This window comes from Sminthopsis crassicaudata, chromosome 6 (genome assembly GCF_048593235.1).
Source record: "Sminthopsis crassicaudata isolate SCR6 chromosome 6, ASM4859323v1, whole genome shotgun sequence".
Taxonomy (NCBI): domain Eukaryota; kingdom Metazoa; phylum Chordata; class Mammalia; order Dasyuromorphia; family Dasyuridae; genus Sminthopsis; species Sminthopsis crassicaudata.
The window spans coordinates 145,762,343-145,780,168 of NC_133622.1; the positions used below are offsets into that span (position 1 = coordinate 145,762,343).

Consider the following 17,826-nt stretch of genomic DNA (forward strand, 5'->3'; position numbering starts at 1 on the left):
TTACCAACACAATCCAACAGCAAGAGATACAAAGAGAAATTCCATTCAAAATAACTGTTGATAGTATAAAATATTTGGGAATATAGCTACCAAAGGAAAGTCAGGAATTATATGAGCAAAATTACAAAACACTTGCCACAAAAATAAAGTCAGATTTAAATAATTGGAAAGACATTAAGTGCTCTTGGATAGGCCGAGCGAATATAATCAAGATGACAATACTCCCTAAACTCATCTATTTATTTAGTGCTATACCAATCAGACTCCCAAGAAACTATTTTAATGACCTAGAAAAAATAACAATAAAATTCATATGGAAAAACAAAAGGTCGAGAATTTCAAGGGAAGTAATGAAAAAAAAATTAAATGAAGGTGGCCTAGCTCTACCTGATCTAGAACTATATTATAAAGCAGTAGTCACCAAAACCATTTGGTATTGCTTAAGAAATAGACTAGTTGTTCAATGGAATAGGTCAGGTTCACAGGGCAAGATAGTGAATAAAAATAGCAATCTAGTGTTTGACAAACCCAAAGATCCCAACTTTTGGGAGAAGAATTCATTATTTGACAAAAACTGCTGGGAAAACTGGAAATTAGTATGGCAGAAACTAGGCATGGACCCACACTTAACATTATACACCAAGGTCAGGTCAAAATGGGTCCATGATTTAGGCATAAAGAACGAGATCATAAATAAATTAGAGGAACATAGGAGAGTTTACCTCTCAGACTTGTAGAGGAGGAAGGAATGTGTGACCAAAGGAGAACTAGATCACAAAATAGAAAATTTCAATTACATCAAATTAAAAAGCTTTTGTACAAACAAAATTAATGTAAATAAGATTAGAAGGGAAGTAACAAATTGGGAAAACATTTTTACAGTTAAAGGTTCTGATAAAGGCCTCATCTCCAAAATATACAGAGAATTAACTATAATTTATAAGAAATCAAGCCATTGATAAATTGATCAATGGTCAAAGGATATGAACAGACAATTTTCAGATGATGAAATTGAAACTATTTCCACTCATATGAGTATTCCAAATCACTATTGATCAGAGAAATGCAAATTAAGACAACTTTGAGATACCACTACACACCTGTCAGATTGGCTAAGATGACAGGAACAAATAATGATGAATGTTGGAGGGAATGTGGGAAAACTGGGATACTGATGCATTGTTGGTGGAGTTATGAAAGAATCCAACCATTTTAGAGAGCAATCTGGAATTATGCCTAAAAAGTTATCAAACTGTGCATACCCTTTGATCCAGCAGTGCTACTACTGAGCTTATATCCCAAGGAAATACTAAAGAAGGGAAAGGGCCAAAATGTTTGTGGCAACCCTTTTTGTAGTGGCTAGAAACTGGAAAATGAATGGATGTCCATTAATTGGAGAATGGTTGGGTAAATTATGGTATATGAATGTTATGGAATATTATTGTTCTGTAAGAAATGATGAACAGGATGAATACAAAGTGGCTTGGAGAGACTTACATCAACTGATGCTGAGTGAAATAAGTAGAACTAGGAAATCATTATACACTTCAACAACAATACTGTATGAGGATGTATTCTGATGGAAGTGGATATCTTCAACATAGAGAAGAGGTAATCCAATTCCAATTGATCAATGATGGACAGAATCAGCTACACCCAGAGAAGCAACACTGAGAATTGAGTGTAATCTGTTAGCATTTTTTGTTTTTCTCCCCAGGTTATTTTTACCTTCCGAATCCAATTCTTCCTTTGCAACAACAACAGCAACAAAATTCAGTTCTGCACATATATATTGTACCTAGCATATACTATAATATACTTAATATGTATGGGAATGCCTGCCATCTAGCGGAGGGGGTGGAGGGAAGGAGGGGAAAATTTTGGAACAGAAAGGAGTACAAGGGATAATGTTGTAAAAAATTACCCATGCATATGTACTGTCAAAAAATTTTATAATTATAAAATTAATTTTTAAAAAAGATGATATTAGAGAATTTGGCTTTTTAAGTTTTAACCCCTAATGTTTGGAAATCTATAGCAAGGACATGTTTAGAATCTGGACAAAACTTGTTGTGGCTTTCTGAGTATAGTGAACTCTGTAGAATGCAAGTCCAATGAAATATGCAACCTGGAATTAATATAACAACCACCTCTAATCAACTAGAAGGTTTAGGTCTTTATGCAGACTATTTAGCACAGATTAATTACCCTTTAACAGCTTATGAGCAAATTGCTTCTGCTGCTATCAAAGCATGGGGCACCCTCACAGGATGACAAGGTAGAGGGGAAGTCTTCACAAAAAAAAGCACAAGGTCCAAATGAACCTTTTGCTGATTTCGTGGGATGTCTGTAGATAGCTGTTATACGAACTATTGGTGAAAATATAGCAACAGAAATAATGAAGATAACTTGCTAAAGAAAATGCTAATGAGTTATATAGAAAAATTATACTAGGACTACACAAGGATGATCCTTTATATGAGATCATAAGACACTGTTCCACAGTGGGCATAAATACTTTTTATACCCAGGCTATGATGCAGACTCCTCAAGATCTGAACATGGGAAGACAGGGACCCTTTTGGCAAGGGACTTCCACAGAGTCTTGTCAATGTGGTAAAGTAGGGCATTTGAAAGTTCGATGCTGGCAAAGAAGACAGGGTGGAAGAACAAGATCTAGAACCCTATGTCCAAAATGCAACAGAAGTTTGCATTTGATGCCCATCAAAATGTAGAATGACTCAGGGAAATAGGAAGCTAGGCCTAACTCCATGGATCCAGGCAAAAATTACTTGGAACATGATGGCAGCCAATGTTACACCCAGAGAGTCTTTAAAAGTTCAGTAGTCATACATGATCAGCCAAGAAACAATCTGATGGGAGAAAGGGATTAGATGATCAATCATCTGAGAAGCAATCCAATGGGAGAAAGGGATCACAAATGGAGAGAATAGAGTTGTATGGAGCTGGGACTACTGAGATATCCCCTATAGAGGTGAAATCTCTCCCTCTTCGGCCTATGGATTCTTTGCCTCCAGGCACAGTACACTTGATCATTTAACCTACGTGTCCAACCATACGCTGATGTGGGAAACTGGGGAATGTATAGTTAATATCCCAGTGACCAATATAGGTAGACAATAAGTGACATCAACCAGGAGAATTAGTAACATCAGGTTTACTGATACAGACTCCTAATAAGCCATCTGGTGATATTTATCCAGATTTTGACTCCCAGCAACAGAATCTAGGGATATTCTGGACTGCAGCTGTTAACAGCTGAGGATCCTATGCTCACTATCTATGCAAATGGCATGCCATTGAAAGGGTTGGTAGACACAGGTGCAGATCATGCAGTCATTAGAGGTGGCAACTGGCCCAGTCATTGGCCAAAGATTAAGGCAGACACCTATATGTCTGGCATGGGAGAATCAATAGCAGCTGAAGTTAGTGCTAACACTTTAGGATGAAAATTTGAAGGAGAGTCAGGAGCTTTTATTAACTTTTATAGTTGAAAAAATCCCATCATCCTATGGGGAAGAGACATCTTACAAGTTAGGATTACAATTGAGTACTTTGGTTTTTTAGGCAGGACTGCTGTTGAGGGCCTGCCTGCACTGTCATATATTCCCATTCAATGGAAAACTGGTACACACCAGTGTGAATAGAACAGTGGCCCTTAGCAAGTGATAGAATTCAGGCCTTATTGGATACAGTACAGGAGCAACTTGACCAAGGATACTTACAACCTTCTCTAAGTCCTTAGAATTCCCCTGTATTTGTTGAAAAAAGAAATCTGGAAGAAGAGAATGTTGAATGATTTAAGAAAAATAAATGGATGGAAACTATGGGAACCCTTCAGCCTGGACTTCCATCTCCTATTCAATTACCTAGAGAATGACCTTTTTGGGTTATAGACATTAAGGATTGTTTCTATTCTATCTCTCTGGATAAAGAGGATATGAAAAGATTTGCCTTTTCAGTGCCCAGCATTAATTTATCTGAGCCTTATAAAAAGATATAAATGGATAGTTTTGCCACAGGGAATGGAAAATGGCCCTAAATGTGTCAAATATATGTTGCTGCTGCTCTTACTCTAGTAACAAAAACATTTCTAAAAGTTCTGTTGTCACATTACATGGATGATATCTTGGGATATGCACCTGAGGAGCAAATGTTAGAAGCATGTTGACAAAAGACCACAGAAACACTAAGGAACTACCAATTGCATATAGCTCCAGAAAAAATTCAAAGACATGCTCCTTTTCAATATTTAGGATATGAAGTATACCCTAAGGTGCTTACAGTACAAAAGTTTTCTTTAAGAACAGACAAATTGAACCCCTTAAATGGCTTTCAGAAATTGATAGGAGATATCCAATGGATATGTCCAGCGTTAGGCTTAACTACCTATCAATTACAACCATTATAGGACATTTTAAGGGGAGATATCACTTTAAACTTACCACATCAGCTCAAGAAAGAAGCTCAAAAGGCTTTGAGAGAAGTTGAACTGACTTTATCCAATGTGGTTGAAAGAGTCACTCAAAAACCCTTGGAAATATCAGTTTTTGCTACCCAAGAGGCACCCACAGCAGTCCTTCATCAAGGATACTGTGATAGAATGGGTGAACTTCCCAACACAACTAGAACAAAGCCTTACTCCTTACCCAGTGCTTGTGGCTAGAATTTCATTAAAGACCATTAAGCAAGCAGTACAATTATCTGGGATAAGATCTGGCAAGATACACACCTTTTACACTAATGCACAAGTTAATGTGAGCTGTGAAACCATCCCTGAATGGCAGATTTTATTGGCCACAGCTCCAAATTTTACACACAGGTCACCATTAAAGATACCCCAGCTATTAAATAATTGGCAATGGATTTTTGAATGCTTCCAAAATGTAACATTTGTGCTGTATACTCTCGTGACTTAACTATAAAGAGAGTAGTCAGAACTTTCTTTCAGTTCACTTAGCAGAATGAATTGTATGCAATCATTCCAGCTAATATTATCCAGGAGATATAAATATAATATCTGATTCGGTCTATTCAGTATGTGTTGTAGAAAGAATTTACATAGTCCAAATAAAATTTGTACCCTCTAACATATATCAGCTCTTTAAGGAATTTCAAGAGCAAGTGAGAAAACATCCAGGTTAAATTTATATCTTGCATGTCCACTCACATAGTGGACTTCTAGTTACTATTTTTGATGGAAATTCAAAGGCAGATAGTTTTTTGTTAGCCAGGACTCTATTTCAGGAAGCCCAAGAATCTCATTCTAAATATCATCAGGCTGCTAGAGCTTTACGTTGACAATTTGGGATAACAAAAGAGGAAGCTAGGAGCATAGTAAAAGCCTGTACAGCTTGCCTTCTTTTCCACGCTCCTATACTCCCTCCAGGGAAAAACCCTCATGGTTTGAAACCCAATGAAATTTGGCAAATGGATGTGACCCATTATAAATCTCTTGGTCATCTGTCTTTTATCCATTTTGTAGTAGACACATTTTCATGATTCACTTTTGCAATACCAACAACAAAAGAGACAGCCTAAGTGGTCACTGAATTCCTTATATAAGCTTTTGCAATCATGGGTGTGTCACAAGCACTAAAAACAGATAATGAACCTGCATATACTTCTAAACATTTTGCACACTTTTGTGCCCAGTGTAAGATTTTACACACCACTGGCATACCTTTCAATCATCAAGGACAATAGTAGAGAGGAGAAACAGAGACATCAAGACACTCCTCCAAAAACAAAAGAAAGGAACAGCCACAGGTAATCCTAGAGAACTTCTAAAGCTAGCTCTTTATACAATTAACTTCTTGATTTTTGACAAAGATGCACTGGCTCCGGCAGACAGGTTTTATAACCCACCAGAAGGGTTATGTGTCCAGTGAGAGCAGCTCCACTATCTTTAGATAATCGCCAGGTGATGTGGAGAGATCCAAAAAGTGGTGAATGGAAGAAACCAGATGGGTTAACTGGTTGGAGGAGAGGGTTTGCTTGTATCTCTACAGATGGAGAAGGAACCCGATGGGTGCGTACGAGCTGTATTTGCCTTGTCCATGGGAGAGAAAAGAAGACCCAAAAAACTTCAGATGACAATTGACTCATGAACATCAAAAACTATTGATGAAACTGTTGCAGAACTTCAAAAATCTGCAGGAATCATTGGATTTCCTAACATATGATGAGCCTGTTGCAGGGGAGGGGAGATAGGTTGAGACTGTCAGATTATCAGACTGCTGGATGAGACTGGGTCAGACTGAGACTGGGCCTGACTATGACAGACACAGACTGTGTAAGATACAAGAAAGACTTTGGACTCTTTTCTTGTCCATTCTTCTGGTGTCTATCCTGCTGAGACCAAGGCCCTTCCAAAGGACCTCCAGAAAGCTAGCCCAAACATTACAAAAACCACTCTGCAGTGAGGCAGCCTATTTCTATTCTTTTTTTTTTTGCCTTTTTTTATAATTATAGCTTTTTATTTACAAGATATATGCATGGGTAATTTTTCAGCACTAACAATTCCAAAACCTTTTGTTCCAACTTTTCCCCTCCTTCCCCCCATCCCTTCCCCCAGATGGCAAGTTGACCAATACATTTTCAATATGTTAAAGTATAAGTTAAATACAATATATGTATACATGACCAAACAGTTGTTTTGCTGTCCAAAAAGAATCGGAATTGGAATAGTGTACAATTAGCCTGTGAGGGAAATCAAAAAATACAGGTGGACTAAATTAGAGGTTCATAGTCATCTCCCATAGTTCTTTTGCTGGGTGTAGCTGGTTCAATTCATTACTGTTCTATTGGAACTGATTTGGTTCATCTCATTGTTGAAAAGGGCCACATCCATCAGAATTGATCATCATACAGTATTGTTGTTGAAGTATACAATGATTTCCTGGTCCTGTTCATTTCACTCAGCATCAGTTCATGTGAGTCTCTCCAGGCCTTTCTGAAATCACCCTGCTGGTCATTTCTTACCGAATAATAATATTCCATAATATTCATATGCCACAAGTTATTCAGCCATTCTCTATTGATGGACATCCTCTCAGTTTCCAGTTTCTGGCCAATACAAAGAGGGCTGCTATAAACATTCTTGCACATACAGGTCCCTTTCCCTTCTTTAAAATCTCTTTGGGATATAAGCCCAGTGGTAACACTGCTGGGTCAAAGGGTATGCACAGTTTGATAACTTTTTGAGCATAGTTCCAGATTGCTCTCCAGAATGGCTGGATGTATTCACAACTCTACCAACAATGCATCAGTGTCCCAATTTTCCCACATTCCACATTCCACATTATCTTTTCCTGTCATCCTAATCAATCTGAGAGGTGTGAAGTGGTATCTCAGAGATGCCTTAATTTGCATTTCTCTGACTCATGTTTCAGAACACCTTTTCATATGACTAGAAAATTTCAATTTCTTCATCTGAAAATTGTCTATTCATATCCTTTGACCATTTATCAATTGGAGAAAGGCTTGAATTCTTATAAATTTGAGTCAATTATCTATATATTTTAGAAATGAGGTCATTATCAGAACCCTTAAATGTAAAAATATTTTCCCAGTTAATGGCTTCCCTTCTAATCTTGCCTTTATTAGTTTTGTTTGTACAAAAATTTTTCAATTTGATATAAGCAAAATTTTCTATTTTGTGATCAATAATGATCTCTAGTTCTTCTTTGGTCACAAATTCCTTCCTCTTCCACAGGTCTGAGAGGTAAACTGTCCTATGTTCTTCTCATTTATTTATAATCTCATTCTCTATGCCTAGATCATGAACCAGTTTTGACCTTATCTTGGTGTACGATGTTAGGTGTGGGTCAATGCCTAGTTCCAGGTAGCCTATTCTAAAAGATCTCCAAGGGAAGATTCTGGGGACGCAGCAGGGATCACTGATTATGAAAAATGGTGCCTAGCAGAGCAGGTCCTCTTCCTGGTGTCACTCCCAAATCTCAGTATTTCTGTGTCCCTCTGGACTAGAGATCCCTCTGGATCTGGGGGTGCCTATGGCATATTTGAAACTGTTTACATATAGATTCATTAGTCTCATTCAGTCCTCTAGGAGCTTAGTCCAGTCAAGGGTGATTAGATCCCAGAGAGACACAACTCCAATTAACACCTACTCCAAACACATAAAAGTCAGCAATAACTCTGGCCAATAACTCCCTTCACCACAACCTCACTGCATAATTAGGACTCAGTAAGTTTCCCAAGTAAGACACAGGCCAAATTCCTCAAAAGCTTCAAGAGCTCTTGAGCATTCCTAGGGTACTAGAGTCTCAGTCCGCTCAGAGTCTCTAAGGTTCCAGATTCTTGGAAGTCCAAACTGTCTACTTGCCTTTTGTCGAGTAAGACATTTAACTTTTAACACATTTAAACACATTTTAAACATTTAACACATTTTAAGACATTTAACATTTAAGATGTTCCTTGGAATATAATGGATATAGTAAATAGACACTTGGATTGGGTTTAAATCTTGCTTGTGGTGTGGGAAGAGTTTCTCTGAGTCTAGTCTGTCTTTGACACTCTCAACTCCACAGACCTTGCCACTGAGGATACTGAAAGGAAAGGTATCAGCCATGGAAGGTATGTGCCCCAGAAGCAAAGAGAAGTCCCACAAGTTGGTGTCTATTAAGGCTCATGGCAGCAACTGACAGCCACTCTGAATTCAGCAAAGTAATTCTGAAAAAAAGACCTGAGGAAATCACAGAGGACCAAATACAGATGAAAGGCCACAAACATTAAGACTGACGGGAAGCAGGTCCAGTAGGAGCTAAGTAATGACATCATCAGAAAAGGTCTGCTAGCCTGTAACCAGAAAGGAATGAGCTGCCCTTACAGGCCTGCCCTGACTGCTCATATATTATCCCTTTGAGTGTGTTCTTCCAGACATGTGGTTTTGTCTTACACAGTGTTTGCATATATACCCTAATCATAAGTAATGCTTATTTGCAGGTTTCTCCACCTGGGTTCCCTGAATATCTTATTCTTCCCACTAGAAGAGAGGGTGTTACCCTTAAAAGAAATAAAAACTTGAATATCAGCAATTCAAAGACATTTATGAAGTACTTATTCTGTGCAAAGAGCACTGTTCTATGTTTGGAAGATAAAAGTTAGTAATATGCATTCACTTTCATAATCACCCTTTTCCTCACTAGGGGAAAAAAAAAACTTATTTTCCCTTAATATTTGTACCTTCTATATGACTTCACTGCTGAGTAAGTCATTTAATTTCATATGAAAATGCAATGATTGAACTAAATGAGTTAGTTCTTAATCTATGAACTATGACCTGTAGCTGTACCTTTGAATGTCATAGCTCAAAATACTGATATTCTTCTCATCATAATTGAAGCACACTTAATAATTACCTCTTTAAAATATCTATTACTCAGGTTTTCTCAGAGAGAAATATTTTCCTACAAAATATGACAAAAATAGATAGAATTTTGATAGAATTTTTTTCGGTAAAATAGTATATTTAAGATGTTCTGAGATGCTGAAAGACAATATAAAAAATCTTCTCTTTGATTATCCTTCATTGACTTCTTATAATTTTATCTAATTATGAACTACTCTTTTTATTATAGCTTTTTATTTACAAGATATATGCATGGTGTAATTTTTCAGTACTGACAATTACAAAACCTTTTGCTCCAATTTTTCCCCTCCTTCTCCCCATCCCTCCCCCAGATGGCAGGTGGACCAATACATGTTAAATATGTTAAAAAGGATTGGAAATGCTATATAGTGCTTCACCCTCTTTTCCCAGAGTTCTTTCTCTGGGTGTAGCTGGTTATATTCATTATTGAACAAATGGAGCTGATTTGATTCATCTCATTGTTGAAGAGAGCCACATCCATCAGAATTGATCATCATATAGTATCGTTGTTGAAGTTTATAATGATCTCTTGGTCCTGCTCATTTCACTCAGGATCAGTTCATGTAAGTCTCTCCAGGCCTTTCTGAAATCATCCTGTTGGTCATTTCTTATAGAACAATAATATTCCATAGCATTCATATACTACAATTTATTCAGCCATTCTCCAATTTATGGGCTTCCATGGACTACTCTTATTCTAGAAAATCAACTACAATTTTGAGTTCAACCCTATCAAATGATCTGCAAATGTCCTAAAGCAGAGTACTGGTCCATGTTCCAGAAGAAAAAAATGACAAATTTACTACTTTCAAAGAGTGCTAGGATATATAACTATAAATTTATGTAAAACATCATTAAGTAAATAGGAAAAGTCAATAAGAGTGGGAAAAAATTGAGGAGGAAGGCGCTGCTTCAAGCTGGAGGGATTAGGAAAAGTATTTAAACTGAACCTTAAATGAGAAGAGGAGTTTAAATGGTGAAGTAGTGGGAGAAGGTCAGTTGAGGTATGGATGATGACATCTGAGTTATGACATATGGACAAAATGAGTGGAAACAAAAGATGAGATGGGATTGGGAAATCCTAATGCATTTTTTCTGAAATAGAATACAAGAAAATATAGCATGAGAGCTGGACAGGAATCATCCAGTTTAACTCCCTTATCCTTGACAAAGAGAAGCAAAAATCATCTGATTAAGAAATTAAGCCATACAGATGGGATTTTAACCCAAGTCTTCTGAAAATGAATATAGTAGGGAGCAGAGCCAAATTGGTAGAGAGCAGATACTACTCTCTGTAACCTCCTCTGACCTTCTCTCAAACCAACAGCAGATTAAGCCTCTAAACTGGTTTTGAAGTCAAATACTTGGGACTACAACACATTTCTAGAAGAAGATTCCTTGAAAGAACTTCAGAACAGGTCTGTTTCAAATGGGCAGGGGAAGTCTGCCAAGCCCAGACTGCAGCACAGCTAGACCAGGGCAAGAAACTGGAGAGGAGAGTCAGAGTGTTGTAGCTTCCACTCACCTGAGAGTCTTCTGTGGGGCTCTTAGGCCCCCTGATTGTAAGCAGACGGTTTGGCAGATTTGCATTTTGTAAAAGGAAAACTGTAAACCACTGAGCCTGGGAAGAACTGAGGACCCAGCTGCCTTTACCCAGCACTGGAAATCAATCAGCAGAACTGCCCAGGGGAAAATTAAAGCAGCTGTCATTCCTTTGCATTTAACAGATCTCAAGCCTTTAAAAAAATCAATCAAAAACAAAACAAAACAAAAATACTCTCACCATAGACAGTTTTTATGGAGAGAGAGAACAACAGGCCTCAGATCCTGAGGTTTCTAAAGACAAAGCAACTCCAGAACAACCCCCAAAGGAAGATGTGAACTGGTTCTCATTTCACAAGGTTTTCTTGGAAGATTGCATAAAGAATCATAAAAGAAACAAAAAAATCATAAAAAGTTAGAAGAAGGGAACCAAGATGGCAGAGAAGGCACACATGACTTTTTGAGCTCCTCTCATACCCTCACAACCAATTATTAAATTCAGCCTCAAAAATAGCACTTGACTGGTAAGATTCACAAAGATTATAAGTACAAGAAGATAATCTGGAAGACCACCAGAACAAGTTTGTCTTGAGGGGCCAGAGCAGATCAGCACTAGCAGGAAATAGGAGACACTAGTGTTCAGAGCCCACCAGGGGCGGGGATGATCTCTGTGGCTAGAAAAGTTATAGAGATGACCCTGGCACAGGCTGACTGCTCTGCCTTGATTACAAAGCAGTAGAGCAGCAGAGAAATTAAAGCCAAATGGTTGAGAATACTCTAAAAACACCAGAACTTAACAAGATCTGGCTATTCCCACCCAAAACCGGAAGTGACTCAGCACAGATCACAGCACAGATCACAGCATAGCTGTGCAGGGGCAATCTGCAGCAAGGGGCTCTAGCAGGCAGTCACTAATCTGCACAGCAGTGTTTTTTGAAGGGCACCCTGCAGCTTAGCCATGCAGACTTGAATCACTTCCAGTGGTTGGGAACTCTTTCCCAGAGCACTCAGGTGCCACTCTTTGTAGCCAGTTGGCAGGCCGTCCATACACCTATCCCTGCTTTGCAAAGGAAGCTGGTAACCTCCTGGCCCTGAAGGCAGAACCTACAGGCTTTTAAAAATGAGTAAAAAAATCAAAAGGATGATAGCTTCTATACAGAAAGAGAGCAGGTTTTCAACACTGAGGAGACTAATAGCAGACAGTCTCCAGATAATTGTTGGTCCCAAACATAAAAGGCTCTCCTAGAAGTGACCATTAAAAACCTTAAAAGAGAGCTAAGAAGAAAAATGGGGAAAGGAAAGTGAAGCCATGCAAGAGAGAGAAGGAGAAGATCAATGTGCAACTTAAAAAGCTAAAAAAAGACCAAATAAAAAACCCCCAATCAAATACTAAACTTGAAATTCTAAAATTAAAAGAAATAATATTGAAAGTAAAAAAAAAAAACCATTGAATTAATAAATGAAACTAAGAGTTGGTTTTATGAAAAAAATAAAATAGATAAACCTTTGGTAAATCTGATTAGAAAAAGGAAAGAGGAAAATCAAATTGTTAGTCTTAAAAATGAAAAGGGGGAACTTTCCACCAATGAAGAGGAAATTAGAGCAATAATAAAGAGTTACTTTGCCCAACTTTATGCCAATAAATTTGATAACCTAAGTGAAATGGATGATTACCTCCAAAAATATGGGCTTCTCAGGTTAACAGAGGAGGAAGTAAATTGCTTAATTAGTCCTATTTTAGAAAAAAAAATAGAACAAGCTATTAATCAACTCCATAAGAAAAAAATCCCCAGAAAAATATCGATTTACATGTGAATTCTACAAAACATTTAAAGAACAATTAACTCCAATACTTGATAAACTATTTGAAAAAATAGGGAACAAAGGATTCCTACCAAATTCCTTTTATGACACAGACATGGTGCTCATACCTAAACCAGGTATGATGATAACAAAGAAAGAATATTATAGATCAGTCTCCCTAATGAACATTGATGCAAAAATCTTAAATAAAATATTATCAAAGAGATTACAGAAAATCAACCCCAGGACAATACATCATGACCAAGTAGGGTTTATACCAGGCACACAGGGCTGGTTCAATGTTAGGAAAACTATTAGCAAAATTGACTATATAAATAACCAAATTAACAAAAAACATATGATTATCTCAATAGATGCAGAAAAAGCATTTGATAAAATCCAACATCCAGTCCTATTAAAAACATTAGAGAGTATAAGAATTAATTAACTTTTCCTTAAAATAGTCAGTAGCATCTATTTAAAACCATCAGCAAGCATCATATGTAATGGTGATAAACTGGAACCATGCCCAATAAGATCAGGAGTGAAACAAGGTTGCCCCCTATCACCATCACTATTCAATATTGTATCAGGAATGCTAGCTTTGGCAATAAGAAAAGAAAAAGAGATTAAAGGAATTAGAGTGAGTAATGAGGAAACCAAATCATCACTCTTTGCAGATGATATGATGGTATACTTACAGAACCCTTGAGAATGAACTAAAAAACTTTTAGAACTAATCTACAATTTTAGCAAAGTTGCAGCATACAAAATAAATCCACATAAATCATCAGCATTTTTATACATCACTAACAAAATCCAACAGTGAGAGATAAAAAGAGAAATTCCACTTAAAATAGCTATTGATAGTATAAAATATTTGGGAATCTATCTGCCAAGGGTAAGTCAGGAACTATATAAGCAAAACTACAAAAAACTTTCCACAGAAATAAAGTCAGATCTAAAAAACTGTAAAAATATCATGTGCTCTGGGCTAGGTTGAGCAAATATAATAAAAATGACAATACTACATAAATTAATCTATTTATTTAGTGCTATACCAATCAAACTCCCAAGACACTATTTTACTGACCTAGAAAAAATAACAACAAAATTCATCTGGAAGAACAAAAGGTCAAGAATTTCAAAGGAATTAATGAAAAAAAAAAAAAAAAAAAAAAAAAAAAGCAAAGGAAAGTAGGTGGCCTAGCTGTACCAGATCTAAAACTATATTATAAACCAGCGGTCATCAAAACCATTTGGTACTGGCTAAAAAATAGTGTAGTTGATCAGTGGAATAGGTTAGATTCACAGGATAAAATAGTCAATGACTATAGTAACCTAGACCCAAAGACACCAGATCTTGTGATAAGAACTCATTATTTGACAAAAACTGCTGGGAAAATTGGAAACTAGTATGGAAGAAACTAGGCATTGACCCATACCTAACACCATATGCCAAGAGAAGGTCAAAATGAGTTCATGATCTAGATATAAAGAATGATATTATAAATAAATTAGAATTACATAGGAAAGGTTGCCTCTCAGATCTGTGAAGGAGGAAGGAATTGGAGACAAAAGAAGAATTAGAGATCATTATTGATCACAAAATAGATAATTTACATTATATTAAGTTAAAAAGTTTCTGTACAAACAAAACTAATGCAGACAAGATTAGAAGGGAATAAATCAACTGGGAAAATATTTTTACATTCAAAAGTTCTGATAAAGACCTCATTTCTAAATGGAGAATTGACTCAAATTTATATGAATTTAAGCCTTTCTCCAATTAATAAATGCTCAAAGAATATGAACAGACAATTTTCAGTAAAGAAATTGAAACTATTTCTAGTCATATGAAAAGGTGCTCCAAATCACTATTGATCTGAGAAATGAAAATTAAAACAACTCTGAGATACCACTACACACCTCTCAGATTGGCTAGGATGACAGGAAAAAAATAATGAAAAAAAGTTGGAGGGGATAGGGAAAACTGGGACACTGATACATTCTTGGTGGAACTGTGAACAGATGCAACCATTCTGGAGAGCAATTTGGAACTATGCTCAAACAATTATCAAACTGCATACCCTTTGACCCTGAAGTGTTTCTACTGCATTTACATCCCAAAGAGATCTTAAAGGAGGGAAAGGGACCCACATGTGCAAAAATGTTTGTGGCAGCCCTCTTTGTAGTGGCTAGAAACAGGAAACTGAGTGGATACCCATCATTTGGAGAATGGCCGAATAAATCATAGTATATGAATGTTATGGAATATTATTTTTCTGTAGAGAGGCCTGGAGAGACTTACATGGACTGATGATAAGTAGAATGAGGAGAACTAGGAGATCATTATACACAACAACAAGAAGACTATACGATGATCAGTTCTGATGGATAAGGCTGTCTCCAAGAATGAGATATTTCAAACCAGTTCCAACTGTCCAGCGATAAAGAAAGCCATATACACCCAGAGAGACCACTGTGGAAACTGAGTGTGGAACACAACATAGGATTTTCATGCTTTCTGTTGATGTTTGCTTGCATTTTGTTTTTCTTCTCAGGTTTTTTTTTTCTTTCTAGATCTGATTTTTCTTGTGCAACAAGATAACTGTATAAAATGTATATCTATATATTATGGAATATTATTGTTCTGTAAGAAATGACCAACAGGATGATTTCAGAAAGGTCTGGAGAGACTTACAGGAACTGATGCTGATGATGAAATGAATAGGACCAGGAAATCGTTGTATACTTTAACAACAATACTATATGATGATCAATTCTGATGGATGTGGCCATTTTCAACAATGAGATGAACCAAATCAGTTCCAATAGAGCAGTAATGAACTGAACCTTAGGAGATGATTATGAACCACTACATAGAATTTCCAATCCCTCTAATTTTGTCCGCCTGCATTTTGGATTTCCTTCACAGGCTAATTGTACACTATTTTAAAGTCCCAATTCTTTTTGTACAGTAAAACAACTGTTTGGTCATGTATCCATATATTGTATTTAATTTATACTCTAACATATTTAACATGTAATGGTCAACCTGCCATCTGGGGGGGGGAAGGAGGGGAAAAATTAGAACAAAAGGTTTGGCAATTGTCAATGTTATAAAATTACTCGTGCATATATCTAGTAAATAAAAACTATTAAAATTAAAAAAAATTATCTCTCTCTCTGTATATATACATATATATATATACACACATATGCATATGTATATATACACACACATATATATGTACATATATGTGTATATATATGTAGGGTTTAACATATATTTTAACATATTTAACATATTTTGAAATATCTGCCATCTAGGGGAGCAGGTGGGGGGAAGGAAGGAAAAATTTGGAAGAGAAAGTTTTGCAAGGGTTAATGTTGAAAAATTACCTCTGCATATGTTTTGTAAATAAAAAGCCTTAATTTAAAAAAGAAAAAAAAAAGAAAATGAAGTCTTTTTTTTCATTGCACTACACACTCTTAAAACTATTATGAATTAAGAATTGAAAGTTCAATCCAGATTATAAAGGGCCTTAAAATAAAGCCTAAGGAGTTTGAATTTTATTCAGTGTTATCCAAAAACTGACCAGTTTACCTCACTACGTAGCCATATACAGTATAAATTATGTATACTTTTTAAACATACATATTCTCTTGAAATCATTCAAAATTCATTAATGATTATTTAAAAATATATGTAACTCAATACTTTTAGATACCAACTGATATTCATAACAATTTTGAAGGCTTATTTTTTCTTTTCAATTAAAAAGTTATCATTTGATTTATCACAATATAAAATTTTATATTTCAGACAATGAATTGTATCATGAAATCTGTATTTCTCAAAAATCTTACCTCTAAGCACAGGGGAAGAGAAATTATTGAGCACATAAGATTTAATATGGGAAGCTACTATGAGTCACAGCAAAATTTCCATAAATCAATTATAATTCTAATTATTTCTGAAAGGGAGCTGTAGTTACATAATCACATATAAATAATTCTTGAAATTTTCTCAATGGAATATTAAAAATATTTTACTATCACAAAAGTAATCAGGAGAGAAAAAAGTAAAGAACTATTTGCTCCCAATTGTAGTTAAGAAGAAAAGACTATTATGAATTAGATTTTTAAAATCTAATTGTTTTAGTTTCTTTAGTTTCTTCTTAGGCTTGTTTTAGTTTCTTTTTCATTATCATAAAGTCCAGAAGCATAAGAACAATTTTTGTTCATTAAGATTCTCAATTAAAGTAGCAAAGTTCACAAAAAATAAATAGCATTCCATTAGCTTACTAAATTTCCTTTGAATCAATGCATCATTTCAATAAAAACTGCCATGAAAGATCTAAAAGCAGCAATGCTAGAAATATCTAACTCTTCTGCATAAATATCCACACAAAAATACCAGGATACTTTTGAATAATTCTTACACAATTTTAGATTAGTGTACTATAAAGCTCCCCCCTCTCTATACCAATTTTGACAACTATTAAACATAAAATCAAAGAATAGTAAATCATACATTTCTTCCAAGTACTCTAAAAATGTCATATCTGAAAATAAAACATTATTAACACACCTTATAAGTTCCAGGACCGGGAGTTATATTCTTAGGTTCCACAAAGCGTTTTTCTTTAAGACATAAGGACAATTTGGGACACGTCTTCAAAATTGGGTTGTATGAGGCAGGTCCTATGGAGAAACACAAGAAGAACTTGATAAATAAAGGATGATTTTTAAAATAACATAAAAATCGATCTTAAATTTATGTATTTTTGTCTTATCATTTTATTAAAGAATGAATATCAGTATAACTATGTTAAGTAACTATTTACACTCAAAATATTTACTTCAATGCATAAAGAATCATTTTTTTCAGTAACAACCCTCAAATTTTCATCAGGACTTTTTTCTCTTCCTGTCCTATTGCCTTTTTTCCACACTCTATTCTTCTGATTCTACTTTTTTTCAGTTTGCATTATTTCAGAAAGATTTCCATAATCTTTATATTTATCCAATTTAATTACACCATAGTACTCTGTTGTATT

General features: G+C 35.7%; 1 protein-coding gene across 4 annotated transcripts in view; it reads right to left on the reverse strand.

The window, feature by feature from the left end:
• The window catches only part of STPG2 (sperm tail PG-rich repeat containing 2), a 608,618-nt gene that overhangs the window by 224,623 nt on the left and 366,169 nt on the right, over positions 1 to 17,826 (reverse strand). For 3 of the 4 annotated variants that reach the window (XR_012483169.1, XM_074273233.1, XM_074273232.1), the window contains one exon: positions 17,358 to 17,470. Coding sequence is in view for 3 of the 4 variants with exons in the window: in XM_074273233.1 (XP_074129334.1) it covers positions 17,358 to 17,470 (113 nt within the window). In the remaining variant the exon portion in view is untranslated. Of the gene's footprint in view, positions 1 to 17,355; positions 17,471 to 17,826 lie in introns of all 4 variants that reach the window. The other variant, XM_074273234.1, reaches the window with a different exon arrangement.